The sequence below is a fragment of the Sinocyclocheilus rhinocerous genome, unplaced genomic scaffold (genome assembly GCF_001515625.1).
Source record: "Sinocyclocheilus rhinocerous isolate Xijiao unplaced genomic scaffold, SAMN03320098_v1.1 scaffold257, whole genome shotgun sequence".
NCBI classification, from domain to species: domain Eukaryota; kingdom Metazoa; phylum Chordata; class Actinopteri; order Cypriniformes; family Cyprinidae; genus Sinocyclocheilus; species Sinocyclocheilus rhinocerous.
Window position 1 is genome coordinate 244,032 of NW_015634026.1, and position 16,886 is coordinate 260,917.

Below are 16,886 nucleotides of genomic sequence, written 5' to 3' on the forward strand. Positions count from 1 at the left end.
AGCAACTTTACATGGCCGCTCAATCTGATGTTGAAGCTGAACAGTAGCACTCACTGCGTGACAGATGGAGGCGCCGGTGCGCTCACAAACTCCTAAAATACTCCAACATTTTTGGTCATACAGATAAGAGTAATACATCTTTCGAATCTGTAAAGACTCTACGTTTATTTGTGTGCACTCACTATAACAACAAAACATTGCGCTTTTGTAAAATAATGAAAGCAAACAGGATGCGCTTTCTGCCGTCTCGGTCTCTGTGAACTTGAGCGCGAAACTTCAAAACTCTGTGTATACTTGCCTTACAGATAGGAAACATATCTATAGGGAGCGAAATGTCTACTTTCAAATAAACCAATTCAAATACAAATATTCTCAGATTATGTAATCTGTATGAAACATGCATACAGGCGCGTCCACTACTGTGGAGATGAGTCAGTGTTGCCGACTTCATCTCTTAAACAGAGAATAAAGAAAGCACTATAGTGTATCGATAAATTATTAAAATGTTCATGCAGCCTCCTTACTGTTTTTTTCCTTACACATTCATAATTATTACTTCTGCGGCGCGGTGTGGCAAGCGTTATACGTGTGCTTGAGTGCTTATAGGCTATGTAGGCAATTAAAGGCTCATTATAATGATTTATTAATAAATGTGTGATTAGTCGACTAATGCTTAAAATGAACGACTACTAGTTGACCAGAAAAATCTTTAGTCGAGGGCAGCCCTAAAAATATTAAGCATCACAACTTTTTTCAAGACTGATAATAATGAGAAATGCTTCTTGAGCAACAGATCATCATATGATATTAGAATCATGGAAGGATCATGTGACACTGGAGTAATGATGCTGAAAACTCAGCTTTGAATCACAGAAATAAATTCCATTTTAAATATATATTCAAATAGAAAACAGTTATTTAAAATTTTAATAATATTTCACAATACTAAAAATTTCACTGACTCCAAACTTTTGAACGGAAGTGCAAATGTTGACAGAATCTTATTTTTTGGTTAAAAATTACCTTAGCTTGGTCTTGAGATGTATGTACTAAACTGTGAATTTTCATTGAACCCATGAAGGAAAAAACAAACCCAACACTTTTGTAATCTCAGCACTGTAATTACAAATGACATTGGTTGTGATTAGAAACAGGGTGTTGTGATACTGCATGTGCTTTTAGTGGGACATCATACTTCATTCAGGAACGTTTTCCATGCCGTAACCTAGCAACCTGAATAAAGTACGGATAACAGTCCCAGAAAACCATCAAAAGTGTCTTTCAATCAAAAACACACAGCAGCAAACACACATACAAACACGAATCCTGATGCACTAAATCAATAGCCTTTATTTAAATCAAATTAAAATGAAGCCAATTAACACTTTAGGAGGATGTATAGTGTGTATGTGTGTGTAGAATGTGTTATCTGTCAGTGTGTGTTAGATACTTGTGTAAGCCTGTGAGTGAGACACATGCGTAGGAGGCACATTCACTGTCTAAGCAGCTTGTGCGTGTGTGTGTGTATGACAGAAAAGGAAATTCACAGATTCAGTCGCATCAAAATATCCCTGTGGTTTTAAAGGAGGGTGTTAAGAAAGTGATGACAGGGAGCAGACTTTACTATCTCCTAAACACAACCTCACAACACCGTAAAAAGCCGCACAGCTCTGGAGAAAACCGCACAAAGTCAGTGCCGCCCAACACAACGTACCAACCACAGATGCCTGTGAAACTCTAAACCACAGAACGCAATTACACAATATCACAATTACATAACACAGCTTACAGTTTGATAGAAATTCACAACTCCAGACTCAAAGTCAAGGTAAACTGACAACCTCAAAAAATTAGATGCTTAAAGGGTCTAATACATTTTTTTAGTCTTTTATTTATGGTTTATCTATGTTTTTCTGCCAATTACAACTATAGTTCAGACTTAAACATAGTCTTTTATACTAAGGTACCTTTAAGACTTATATATACAGGTGCATCTCAATAAATTAGAATGTCGTGGAAAAGTTCATTTATTTCAGTAATTCAACTCAAATTGTGAAACTTGTGTATTAAATAAATACAATGCATACAGACTGAAGTAGTTTAAGTCTTTGGTTCTTTTAATTGTGATGATTTTGGCTCACATTTAACAAAAACCCACCAACTCACTATCTCAACAAATTAGAATACTCCATAAGACCAATAAAAAAAACACGAGTTTCACAATTTGAGTTGAATTACTGAAATAAATGAACTTTTCCACGACATTCTAATTTATTGAGATGCACCTGTACTGTTCAAAAGTTGGAGTCTGTAATTTTTTTTCTTTATTAAAACTCACCAAAGTTGCATTTATTTGATAAAAATGCAGTAAAATTGTGAAATAATATTACAATTTAAAATAACTGTTTTCTATTCAAATATATTTTAAAATGTAATTTATTCCTGTGATGCAAAGCTGAATTTTCAGCATCATTACTCCAGTCTTCAGTGTCACATGACCATTCTAATATGCTGATTTGCTGCTCAAGAAACATTTTTTTTAATCAATGTTGAAAACAGTTGTGATGCATCATATTTTTTGTTCAAAAGCATTTATTTGAAAAACAGACAACTTTTGTAATATTATACAAGTCTTACTGTCACTTTTAATCAATTTAGTGCATCCTTGCTTAATAAAAATAAAAATTTCTTTACAAAAAGTCTAACTGAAAATAATAAATGACCTTTTTTAGGACTAACCAACCCAAATTTTGGCAAGTTTTCTTCAAATAAAACACAAATATTTCAATAATGCAAATGCTAAACACTAGTCAACAAACAATATGCAAATTATTTAAATATGGCTGGACATATTTTAATGCGTAACCTTAATTTAACACCAGGAACATTAGAATGACTCGTTTTTACAAATTAGTTCTGTGGAGGAGGTTTATATTAGCTTTAGACATTAAAATATCACTCAATTAACTCCAAACTCCAGTTTTTCTCATATTCAAGTGGATATGTCCACTTCAAATGATTTACAAAAGGCCAAGATGTGGAACAAGAAAAACGTTAAAAGAAAACCACTGACTGCTGCAACACATCAGTGGTTCCGAGCAAATGAGAAGCACTATCTTCTGTGCTTTGAACGACTGGCAGCTATTTCTGAACTCCGTAAAGGTCTCGAATTCACTGTAATATGAAGAAAATCACTTACCATAGAGAACAAATTGAAAAAAAAGGAAAGGAACATGGGCAGCTGGTGAAGTCGGTATTGTATTAGAGGGGGAGCATTGACTCTAATAATCAACTTTGATGATTAGATCTAACGTTGACATGGCTATTATGGTTTATTTAGGACAGAGACACAGACATTTAGAGCTTGAGCAGAATATTTGACTAACGATTAGTCCTTTAATGAAGCAACAGACTGGAATTAGGCTTTACCTGAAATGCTTAAGTTGTTTTCTGGTTGATTTCATGACGGTTTGGAGCTGAAGTGACCCACTATTTCTGTACAGTGGCATCGACATATTCTCAAGAGAGCCGGTGCATTCATGCACACTCATACATACATAATCACTGCGTTTTACATTATACTGACAAAAGCGAAATATGAGACATGCTAACGTTTACATAAGCACGCTCCCAGGCATATGCAATATCACGCATACATTTCCAAGAAGTGCATTCAATACTAGGAAGAAAAAAAGAAATACATACTGGGTGTAGAAACCACTCTCACTATAAATTGCTGGTATATTTCACTAATCGTTAAGTAACATTGAATTAAACGAAATTTTGAAGTAAAAAAACTGAAATTTTCTTGTAAAATGTACTTCAATAATCTTCAAATAAAACATTTGAATGTTGAAAAATTTTCAAAGCATTTTCACTTGTAATATTTGCCAAACATTGCTACAATGTTCCTTGCAGGGTTATTATTTGATTATTTTTTTGTTATTATTTTAACTAAAACCAAAATTAAAACTAAAACCGTTCAAATAAATAAATAAATAAACAAAAATGTTCATTATTTGGAGTACGTGTTAATAGAAATAAAATAAAATCTAAAAATCTTATTTTATTTTATTTCAGCTAGTTACTTACAACTTTGAAGACATTTGAACTTTGAAATAATTTTTAACAGTGAATAAGCGTTCAGCAGGGTTATCAATGATAAAAAACAAACAAACAAACAAAAAAAAACATTTGTTACTTGGAATAAGTGTTAACAGAAATAAAATAAGATATAAAAATCTTATTTTATTTTCAGTTAGTTATGTACAACTTTGAAATCAATTTTAACAGTGAATAAGTGTTTTCATTTGTTATTTCTGGAAAAAAGCTCCAACTTTAAAAATTTTAAAACATTTTGAAAATTATGAAATTAATTTTTTATTGTGAATAAATGTTTGCATTTGTAATTTCCCTGCAGTGTTACTGTCAATAACTAAAACTAAAAAAATAAAATTAAAATTAAAAAATCATTACTTGGAATATGTGTTAACAGAAATAAAATATAAAAGTCTTATTTTATTTCAGTTAGTTGCCAAGGCATTATTTCTAATTTTGTTTTAGTTTAACTTGAAGTACTCAAACTAAAACTGAAGTAAAAATGAAAAAGAACTATATAGACATAAAAAAAACAAACTAATAAAAATAACAAAAACACAAAAAATGACTACATTTTTAACTAAAGTGAAAATGGAAAGTATAAAAATAAAAAAGAACTCAAAAATAATACAAACTATAATAGTACATCATCAATACTAAAATAACACTGGTATCCTAATGGCTGTCAATACAACTTTTTAAAAAACTTTTATTATTACAAATGCATGTGAATCTGGTCTTTCTGAGATGTTTTTCAGATAATGCATATAACTTCACCTTCTGCTATCAGACATCTCTGCAACATATTTGCACTTAAGCACTATGCTTTTAGAGCACGCAAATGCACGCATTGCATAAGCAGGACACATCTCTTGTGTTCACTGCTACTTCAGCAGAGAAATCTCACAAACTCCTACGCACACTTTGCAATAGAGACAGAAAAAGAAAAGACAGACAGAATGAAAAGAAAGGGAGACATGGAAGGACAAAAACAAAGAGAAAGCCTTTATTGAGTCTGTCATTTCGGTGTGCTCATCCACTTCCCCTGTTATTGCGCTCCTAAATTTAGGAGCCAAAGCCTTGCGGGGTTATACGGGGCACGAGGCAGGGTTTCATCCAATCACATCAGGTTACACGACCCAAACACTGAACCTTTGCGAGAGACGGATGGGAAAATCAGAGTGAAACCAGCAGGGACAGGTGTATGAAGATGGCCCGTGTAACATCTACGTGGCTGACAGTGTCATTTCAGCGTTTGATTGGATATGACGTGACATGAACTTGACCGCAAGAGTTTGACTGGCAGAGACGGAGGTACTTTGCTATAAAGAGATCGGCTGTGTTTCAAAACCTTGTGAACTATTGAACTAGACAACATTTATGAAACATTTATTATGAATGAACATTATTATTTGTAATTTTTATAAATATAAATATAATAAATAAATAGTGGTGGTGCTGGTAAAGCATCTACCACGTTTTTTGTTTTTTTGACGCGATCGACCCGGATTCAAACCCGCCTTTTGTCGAACTTTTTTCCCTCCCTTTTCAAATCTCATATCACATCAGAAAGGCATTTATTTTCAATAAAATGAAGGAAATAATAAAAAAGTTGAAAATAAAGTATCGGGTAGGGTTAGGGTAGGTGTAGGGAGGGATTTATTGTCCCAGTAAGGTGGCATCCATTTAATAATTTGAATAAAAATGATAATTTACACTCAATACGTTATTATTGTTTTATAATGCACTTAGTGAAAATAGTATATCGCAAAAAAATACTGCTATTTTCACTTAAATAGAATCCATTGCTATTTGCACTTAGTGTAAATAGCATCCATAGCTAAGAAAATATGCTATTTTTACTTAGTGTAAATAGCCGCTGCCATAAATAAATAAATACGATTTAATTTATTTATTTCAGTTAGTTGCCAAGGCATAATTTCTCAATTTGTTTTAACTTGAAATACTAAAATAAACTAAAATTTAAATAAAATGTAATAAGGGCTATGAATGAATGAATAAATAAATGCATCACAACAACTGATTTTGAGCACCATAAGTGCATTTAAATACTCAATTTGAATATTAAATGCATCTACAATGTCCAAAATTGCTGTCTAGGTATTTAACGCGTAAGATTTTGCAACACTGCCCCTTGATCTAAACTTAAAAATTGTAGGTTCATATGAATCTGCATTGCTTAATAAAAAAAGAGATTCATTAGCACTGTCTGACTAATAACCTTCTATAGAAAGTCCTGTTTTTTTGTTTTGTTTAGTTTTTTGTACAAAATGAGGGATTTTGCATTGCATTTGCATTTGAAATCACAGTACTTCCTGAAATCAACAGGATGTCACAGTCTGAAGACTTTAGTAGCTGTAAACAATTTTTTATGGAATGGCACTGAGAAAAAAAATGATCTGACAGATATGACTGAATTATGTGTTCTGAAATATCACACCTGTCTCTGAGAGAGCCAGGGGCGTGTCTAGAGCATTTTAAATGGGGGGGCCAGTCGGGGGCACTGGCTCAGGGGGGGTTGTGTTTGCGGAACGATGTATGATATAATACATCGTGTACACTCACTAAACAAAGAGTGACAGAGACAGACAGTGACAGAGCAGAGCCAATTCATAAAAGAACAATACTTAAAAGCACACGTCCAGTTTTGTGTGAGTGAAGGAAATCCGCTTGGGAGTGGAGAGATTCGTCCTCGCGCACATGGATCGCGTAACATTATGCGCTCTCGACATTGTCATTAAGATCACACTATAGAAACCGCCTAAAATTAAGTATAAAGAAGAGAAGAAAGCGGCCCTAGGCAGCTGCCTACACATGCCAGAATTCGCCACTGCCAGATGCAGTTAGAAATTTACTAAAAACAAGCATATCGTAAGACATCTGGTAGGGGGGGCACCTAGGGTGGCCAGCCAAGTTTCAGTGGGGGCCGGTGCCACTCCTGGCCACCACATAGACACGCCCCTGGAGAGAGCCCTGGGCTCTGTAAAGTGACAAAAAACATTAAATATGTGATTGTGAGCCATGGTCAGATTCTTTGGATGGCCAATAGGAAGACTCTGAGGCACTAGATCTCACATGGCAGCCCATATACGGAAAACAGGAAGCCGAGAGTGTCAGTTTGTCTATTTTGACCAACTCTGACAAAACTGAGATGACATGCACATTTACAGGGTGCAGTTCTGGAAAAGGTTGTGTCTAATAAACTCTGGAGGACATTTAATAATGTAGGAATTTGTGAACTTACAGGACCTTTAAACTCAACATGAAATGCATGAACCCCATTACTTTCATAATGCAACACATTTGCGAGTGAAATCTGAATGTGTAAAAATTGCTAAAGCTTTCAGTCCCAACATAAAATGCTTGCAATCAATTATTACTTCCGTAATGTGACTTCTTTCTGAGTGAAAATAAAAATAAATAAATAAATAAAATAGTATTACATTTTAAATTAGAGTCAGTTACATCCATCAAAAATGTATTGTATCATAAAAAAATGGCTGTTAAATACTTAAAAGAGCCAGGAGGGGCGGGGCTAAAACATCAAGAGGGCTCGATGATGTCATCTGAAAAGAAACGTCAATCAGCACATTTTACACTAATGAATCATACGCAGCATCCTACATTAAAAAAGTGAATAGGGTTCGTTTTGATTTCATGTGATTATAAGCTGTAAATAACCAAGTCTATTCCCTTAATTACACACCTGAACTCAAGTACAGCATCAGCAGTCTAACAGTAAAGGATCCGGGTGTCTAAGCGTAAGCCAGGGCTCTTTCAGCGGTGCGCAAACTAGCACTTAACCCCAGGACGCTCTGCAGGGACCATCAGTGCAATTAGTGCACTGTAAGTCCCTGCAGATGAAAAGCGTCTGCTCAGCGGCGGCTGTAATGAGCATGGGCTTTTCTTCACACTTTGTGTTTGACATTTTTGATGCTCAGTGTACAATTGAGCAGCCTTGAATCGCTGTTTGTGCTGTGCAAACAATAGAAGCTTCCGAGCTGAAATGAGAATGCATAGCGGCCGTAAGTGCACAGAAAATCCTTCGGATGTAACGTTTGTGTTTGTCGGAACATGCCTTATGTTTTCAAGCTGAGTCTCCCTATTGGGGAAAATTGCTTTCTAAGTCGTGATTGCATGTACAAAGACACGTGTGAAGTGTTTCCTTTCAATTTGTGTGTGTGCGCGTGTGCTCTTTAAGATGTAATTGCGTCTGTAGAGTTGCGCTCCATCCCCGGGTGATTTATGGCTCATGCCAGCACAGAGCTAACAAGGGCAATAAATTCCCTCACTTGCTAGTGCTACTGCAAAATGTGTGTGCATTGAGTGTGTGTGTGCGCATTTGCAAACATGCAATCATGTCATGCGGCGTACAACATGCAAACTGCCTCTGAGTCTCTGTTCTGTCCTCATTCTTTCCATCAAATCTATACAGACACACAACATCTGTATGCAAACAGTTGGATTGACTCTTCATTGGAAAAGTGACAGGTGAGTGAGACAAAGTGCACGACCTTTGACACTGGTTCCCTGACCTTTGACCCCCGGGTTTGGCCAATTTGTGTGTGAGTATGCAAATGGATAAAACATTTACTTATATGTGTGTGTGTTTATATGAAATGGAGAAACAGTGAAGGAAGAAGTAGAAAGTAGAAAAACAAAGAAGTATGCGCAGATCATTTACGGTTGCAACCATAGAAACAGGCTATCAGGAATTCTTTAAATGTAAATGTTTAATGCCGAACCGTCAAGTCTTGCCTTATACAGCGTGTAATTTCTGCAGCACCAAACAGAATTGGAAATTTCAAACAGGTTTCAAATCCTTCTTTCATTGTTAAAACAGACAGACAGACAGTCCCATTGGAGATATGCATACTTAAAATCAGGATTGAAAAATACTACAAGGTAACACAATATTAATTACTTAATGTAAAATAATTATTGTAATATTATTTATAATATTAAATCGCACACCTCATAGAGGTGTATGTATATATATATATATATACACTGTATATATAATGATATCAATTATTTAATTATGATATTTATGATTTGTGATTTAAGATGTACAGAATGTGTATATACAGTATTTCACAATATTAATTAATAATTTAATATAATTAACTAATATAATAATAATTCTATTATTTTGTAATAATATTAAAGGGGTCATATGATGCGATTTCAAGTTTTCCTTTCTCTTTGGAGTGTTACAAGCTGATTGTGCATAGATAAGATCCCTGAAGTTGCAAAGACTAAAGTCTCAAAACCAAAGAGATATTCTTTATCAAAGTTAAGACTCTGTGTGATATCCTCAAAGACTCAAGTCGACTCCTGACAGACACTGATCCACCTGCTGCCAGGACACAAATCTCACAAAACCACGTTTTTAAACCACTCGTACCGCAGTACTGAAGTACAGAGCTGGAGATGCTTTGCTTTGTTGCTGTCAGCGAGTTGTAGCAGGGTTTAAAAAGTAGAAGGTGACTGTTCTGCACCAGTGTGTGTGATTCATGCCCTTTAAAGGCCACAGTGAACCCTCTCATTTCTGTCTTAAAAGAAATAGACAGATATTCATGGCTTCCCCTCCTTTGTTCCTGATTCCCTCATTCCAAGGAGAGGTAAAAGACCACGGGAGATCTGAGGGTCGTTTTGAAACCTCCAGATCATTGTCAGGCAGCTTGCGGGTGAGTAGACACACAAACACACACACACACCATTCTGGCCTCTGAACCCCAAACTCTTTCATCCAGACTCATTTTCTTTTTCCCCTCAGTCTCTCGATTTACACTGTGTTACAAGTCTCGTCGACCTCATCCGGTTGGTACACGGTTTCAACACACTCTTATCCAGTGCTGGGTAAATTACTTACAAATTGTAGTACATTGCTGATTACAAATTACATGGCGGAAATTGTAGTTAGTAATGTAATCTGTTGGATTACACGTATTAGGTAATGTATTCTGGCTACTTTTTTATTACTTTCGACCTAACTCGTAAGAAAATATTTTCCATTCTTTGTTATCAACATCATGAAGTGCATTAAACCCCTGAAACAACTGCAGGGGGTTTGCGACGTGATGAAAAGCTAATAATTAATTAAATTATAAGAATGTCAAATTAAACTAATTGTGTGACCTCTCCATTTTCTGTGTTATTATATTAATCTGAGAAGTGGCTGGTGTTCGAAGTTACTGTAAAACTTTGTGAATGTACACTCTAAAAAATGCTGGGTTGTTTCAACCCAACATTGGGTCAAATATGGACTAACCCAACTGTTGGGTTAAATTTTTACATTAAATTTTTAACCCAAAAGTTGGGTTAGTCCATATTTGACCCAAAGTTGGGTTGAAACAACCCAGCATTTTTTAGAGTGTATATAAGTGGTAGGATTTTTTTAGAAAGGAAAATTTAAGAGAGAAAAAAGAATAATTAGGGTGAATCAATACATTATGAATAATTTACTGCCATTTTGTAGATAATATGTTATCATGTTATCTATTAAAAGTAACGGTAATCTAATTACAAGCACTTTAAAATGCAATGTAACCTAATTACAAGTGCTTAATTTTTGGAATCTGATTACATAATCCAGATTACATGAAATCAGTTACTACCCAGCATTGCTTTTACGAAACTGCTGATGAAAAAAAAAGAAAAGAAAAAAAAAAAATTTTAGGCCGAAACATGGTAGCTGATTTCTTGCTTATCCAAGCTGGACATAAGCTGGTGCTAGGCGGTAGACCATCTTGGACCAGAAACATACCGGTTCAAGGTGGTCAAGATGGCTTTTAGATCATGGTGGCTGATCAACCAGCTTGCACAAGCTTATAACCTTCTTGGATCTACTAGAAATAAGCTTCCAAAACATAGCTACCAGCTTAAAGCTGGATTTCCCAACAGGAACACTTCTTTTATGCCACATAGCCTACTTCTTTTTCACAGTTTATTGTACCTCTGCCACCTTACAGGCTGACAGATATCACATACACACACACATTCTTCATCTTGCCTTGTGGATTTCTTGGTCTTATGGACTTAAAAAATGTGAGTGGTGTTTGCCTTTGTAAAAATAGCATAGGTGTTGTGGTTTAATGCCAGGATGTTGCTATGTGGTTGATTGGTTTTTAACGTGTTGCTATGCAGTTGACAGATGACATACTGAAGTTAAACAATTACAGTCAAGAATTTGATCAAATCCCTAGCCCTAAGTATGAGTAATAATAATAGTGATGCTTGCCTTCAGAAGCAACACTAATAAAAACCCAGATACTATCGGTTTCACTGACAGAAAACTCACTGTCAAGGGGAACGAGAAAATGACAGAGTGAGAAAAAAGGGGGAGAGAGAAAAAATGGAGGGTTAAAGCTAAGTGTGTGGGTCAGACAGAATGACATGACAACTGCAACCCAACAGAGGCTTAACACATAAATCAACCTCACACAAACACACACACACACACACACACACACACACTTTTCGGCACGTTCACTAGAGGTCTACACGGGTCCAAAAATTCGTACCCGAACCCGAAGAGACCCGTAAATGTGCTACACTGAACCGACCCGGACCCGTCTAGTCAACTTGCATAATAATTTAGACTGTTTGCCCATTTGGATTATAAAAACGATTGCTCGTCCAGTGCCATGGCTGCTGACGTTAGCTTTACTTATTTGTTATCATCTCTGTGGTCTCTGAGCAGAGTCTGAGCAAATATTTTAGATATAACAACAAGACGGTTCATTCATAATATTATTAAAAAAATAATCAATAATAACTCACATCACTCATGAAGGTATCCATTATCACCGTGCGTGTGCATTAACTCCGCCCACCCTGCTTCTGATGACGTCGCTCGTGGTTTTTTTTTCCCACCTTATTTCAAATTACCGACTCACACTTTTCTCATCCTAATTTTGTTTAAAGTTGAAGTTACAAAACAACACATGTACAGCGCTGACTGACTCTGATAACGGCCGGGTGTTCTCCGAGTCCGATCGACTCGGGTATTACACACAATGTTAAACAGACCCGGGACCCGAAGTTATAGATTGGGACCCGACCCGGACCCGGCTGACCATTTAAAATATAGCCCCGAACCCGTACGGATCCCGGGTCCTCGGGTCTCGGGTCCTCCGTGTAGACCTCTAACGTACACACATATTTCTTTACAGAGAAATCATTATTCGCAGACACACACATACACATATATACCCACTTTGTCCAACAAAACTGGACAAAAACTAATTATTCCATCAAAACAGTGCATGTGAATTGAATGCAGTACATGAAACAATAACCATAACACTATCAAAATTTCAATCGCACTTCAATCGTTCCCCCTTCATCTCAACTGTCAAAACTCGACCTAAATAAAATGTAGGCCAATGCAGTGTTTAACTGGCCTGAGGTGATAAACCACTGAAGCCTATTCACTCTTCATTTATGTGTCCCATTAAGCCACTGTGAGTGGCATATACGTTTTTTTTTTCCTTTCCGTATTACAGGCTCTATCTACAGCATATTAGCTGTATTCAATACCTAGTGATTATGAAAGCAAAGTAAGCTACTTGCTACACCTTGCTACAAGCTACACCTTACCACAATAAGGTGACTCAGAAAAACCCTTGTGAGAAAAAAATGAACATTTGTTACCTTACCATATTAGCTCTTTACCTCACACTGAATAAAAGACTGCACAAAACTGTACAAGAAAGCCACAACATATTCAACAAAATTTCAAGCACTTTTCAAGACATCATTGAACTTTAAAAAAAAATCAATATGAAAAACATGATCAACACATACCTGTTTCTTCATCAATGGTGAATCTCCCAAGACCACTGCCATCACGTATGGAGTACTGCACCTCGCCGTCCCTTCCCATGTCATCATCCCTTGCAGAGACCTGGAGCACAGAAGTCCCGATCCGAACGCTTTCCTTTACTGATCCGTTCATGGCGAAGTTCGAGAAATATGGTGCGTACAGGTTCTCGTTAACATCCACCACCTCCAGTTCAACAAAGCTAACTGACAGGAGAGACACCGGTCGGCCTTTGTCTTTCGCTCGAACTGTTAGGTTGAAGAACTGTTGAGTTTCGTAATCCAGCTCCTTGGTAAGACGAATGGCACCGCTAGTCTTGTCGACCTCAAAACGGCCATCGTAGTCGTTAGCGAGCGAGTATCGCACCTGCCCTCCAAGTCCCAGGTCAGGGTCTTGCGTATCCAGCCAGGCAATGACAGTGCCCACTGGGAGGTCTTCTAGTGCGCGGGCGCTAACAACACTTGGGATAAAGGCTGGTGGACAATCATTAACATCCTCGAGATAGATTTTAAGAGTTGTTACTGAAAATTGCTGAGCCACTCGCTCTACTCGATCTCGCGCTTCCACTTTTAATATGAAGAACTGAACAAACTCACGGTCCAGCTGACCTGCAACATATACAATCCCACTGGAGCTGTTGATGCCAAACTGTGATGTGCTGGTGAGTAGGGAATACTGGATCTCGCCATTGAGACCTTGATCTTTGTCAGTAGCTTCCACTTGGATGACTTCGGTACCAACAGGGGTGTTTTCGGGAATGCGGGCCTGGTAGCCGTCTTGAAGAAACTGAGGTGCATTGTCATTTGCATCTGCTATGTAAACTGTAAGAAGCCTCCAGGAGGATCTTTGCGGTTGGCCTAAATCATACAGTGTGATGTTTAGAAGATAGCGATCTGTCCTCTCACGGTCTAGAGGAAGGAAGATGCTTATCACGCCATTCAGAATTCCAATACTGAAACAACTGTCTGTGTTGCCATCAGCAATGACGTATAAGAGTTGTCCATTGAACCCAGTGTCTCCATCAAAGGCTTTTACCTGAAACACACTCGTGCCAACTTGTACATCCTCACGCACAGTGATGTCAGTTGGGAAGGATTTGTCAAATTGAGGCGTTTGTCGGTTCACAGAGAACAGGTCAATAAAGCCCTCCTCCATTTTGGGTTTACTGCTAGCTTTGGCTTTCTTCAGAAGTTTCTCAGCTAGTCGTTGGGCTACTCTGGTTTCGGTACAACTAAAGCTCTTGGGCGGTGACTTCCCTTGCACTACAGATATGTTCACAAACATGGGATCGGAAAAGTGTTCCCCATCTGTAGCAGTAATTTTTAGACTGAATGAGTTTTTGGGTGCTGCAGTGTTTAGGGAGTGATGTAAGGTCATGACACCAGAATCGGGATTTAAGTCAAAGTACCCTCGCTCATTCCCTGAGAGGATCTTGTATTTGACTAGCTCTAGCTCATCAATGTCTATGGCTGACATTGTGGTGATAACCTCACCTACCGGAAGGTCTCGAGAGATTACACCAACACAGGCCACTTTCTCAAATAGGGGTTTGTTATCGTTAACATTCTCTAGGTGCACAGTGACATTGACTTCACTCTCACGCCTATAAGGGGAACCCCAGTCAGAAGCACGAACCACAAAACTAAAACTCTCTACAGATGATTCAAAGTCTAGCTCCTGTGTTGTCGTGACTGCTCCGGTGAACTGTTGCACGCTAAAATGTAATGGTGTCAAGCTAGCCATGCTATATGTGATGTACCCGTTTTCCCCATGGTCACCATCAGAAGCAGTCACCACAACAACAGTGGTGCCTACCGCAACACTTTCATTGACAAATACCTCATAAGACTGCTGAGCAAATGACGGTGCATTATCATTGGCATCCTCAAGAATGACTCTAACCTTGACCCTAAGGTCACTGTCTACTTCTAAGACCTCTAGCTCAAATACTTCCTGTGTGAGTTGGGTGAGCCAACGTGCCGTGCTGATGACGCCAGTCATGGTGTTGATACTGAAGAACCCCGAATCAGTAGATGGGGTCAGGATGTACTCAGCATCATCTGGCTCTGGCTGGAGTTTCACAGCCTCCACAACAGTTCCAGGAGGGGCAACTTCACTCAACAGGACCTCGTATTCGTCCTTCTGAAATATGACTTCCGCCGGGGCTGGTCGTGACAGTCGTAAGTGCACCGTGTGCACAGCAGAAAACTTCTGAGGTGTTCCACGATCCCGAGCCTGCAAGCTGAGGTTTAATCCAAACGGATAACTGTCCCAGTCGAACTGCTCTGTTGCACGCAGGACAAACTCTCTAGATCCTTTCTGAGTGACTTCCTCATCCACCAATTCTTCACTTGGCATCTCTGTCCTTTCGATGCTGAAGAGCTCAAGAAGGTCCCCAGTCACAATGCTCACTGCTTCAATTTCTCCATTCGCCCCTTCATCAAGATCCTCTACGGTGACCACAGCTATGACTGGGGACTTCTCAGTCCATACAGGTGCTAATGTAACAATACTCAGAATGGGCACATGCTCGTTAATCCGTTCTACATGAACAAAAAGTTTAGCTGTACTGCTTACTCCATTATTCCCATAGAGCTTCATTCCCCGGTCCACAGCCTGGATCTCAAGATCATAGCGGCTTTGAGTGTCAACATCCAGCTTCCCACTGAGAGAAACAACTCCACTAGTCGGGTGCACAGCGAACAGCTCCATTCGCTCCTTGAAAAAGTAATAGAACTCTCCATTTGATCCTATGTCGGCATCCGTGGCAGTGACCTGAGCTATGCTGGTGCGTAGGGGTGTGCTTTCCGCAATGGTAACTGAATATGTGGTAGGGGAGAAAAGGGGTCGAAGGTCATTCATATCCAACACCTGCACACTAACTTTAGTCCAGGCCTCTAATGTATCCCCCTTAATGGAAGCTTTCACTGTCAACAAGTAGTTGTCCTGAACTTCACGGTTCAAGATGGCAGCATTACCCCCTTTGGTTCTTATCCGCAGGAAGCAGAAATCACCCAGAGTGTACTCCTCGGCCTTGAAGAATCCTTCCTCGTCCCCGGAGGTGATGCGGTACCTCACCTCCCATGAGTGATGTTGGAGAGGGATGCCCATGCGCACCTGGCTGGCAGCGTAGGTGCGGGCGGCCGAGTTCTCGTAGACCGACGCATGGTACAGTGGTTGAGTAAACTGTAGGCGGGACCTTTCACCTTGGCAGTGGCCTGGAGGTGGAGAGAAGAACAGCAAGAGGGCCAATTGTAGGAGAATGGCCCATATGCCTGCACAAAGGGCCATGCTCACTGCCATCCCATCACCAAACCCATCCTGGAGACAGAGAGAGAGAAAAAAAAAACAGAGAAAGATGTTAGGAAGAGCAGATGACATGACAGTACACAACCTGACCTTTCACATCTAAAGCTCATAGGTCACTAGGGATCAGTCAAAAAGATCAAGCACAAGCAGAGGAAGTCGTGTTCTGAAGAAGGGCTGGTAGCCAGGCAACCGCAAGCCAAATGACATCACTACCCAGGTCTCAAAATGGACATTGACACAATTATATACTAGGGAAAAACCAGGAGGATGCAATTCAGGAAAATTCACTTACACACACACTCTACATACAAGAAAAAACAGCAGGAGAATGCAAGTCAGGAACAAAATAATTATAGAGAACGAAAGATCAAAAATACAACCCGTGAAAATGAAGACACACACACACACTCATTATATGACATGGTTTTAAAAATGCTCTTGAGAAAGGACAAAATGCTGTGGATTCAGCAATATACTGGTTATGATTAAAGTGCTGCTGGAGAGGAAGTCTGTGAGTGTGGGTTTACTTAGCTATACTTGGGGAACAAAATTGTCCCTAGAAGTTAGCTGAATCCGACAAAGCCTTTGGGGACCTAAATTGGAAAAATGATTAATAAATCCAATAAATATA

The 16,886-nt window shown here is 38.5% G+C and overlaps 1 protein-coding gene across 1 annotated transcript in view; it reads right to left on the reverse strand.

Annotated features, from left to right (window-relative positions):
* The window catches only part of LOC107745210 (protocadherin Fat 3-like), a 150,907-nt gene that overhangs the window by 63,503 nt on the left and 70,518 nt on the right, over window positions 1–16,886 (reverse strand). Inside the window, exons 2-3 of the mRNA XM_016559067.1 lie at window positions 15,925–16,267; window positions 12,931–15,765 (exon numbers count right to left, since the gene is read on the reverse strand). Coding sequence (XP_016414553.1) covers window positions 12,931–15,765; window positions 15,925–16,249 — 3,160 coding nt within the window. The 5' untranslated portion in view covers window positions 16,250–16,267. The remainder of the gene's footprint in view (window positions 1–12,930; window positions 15,766–15,924; window positions 16,268–16,886) is intronic.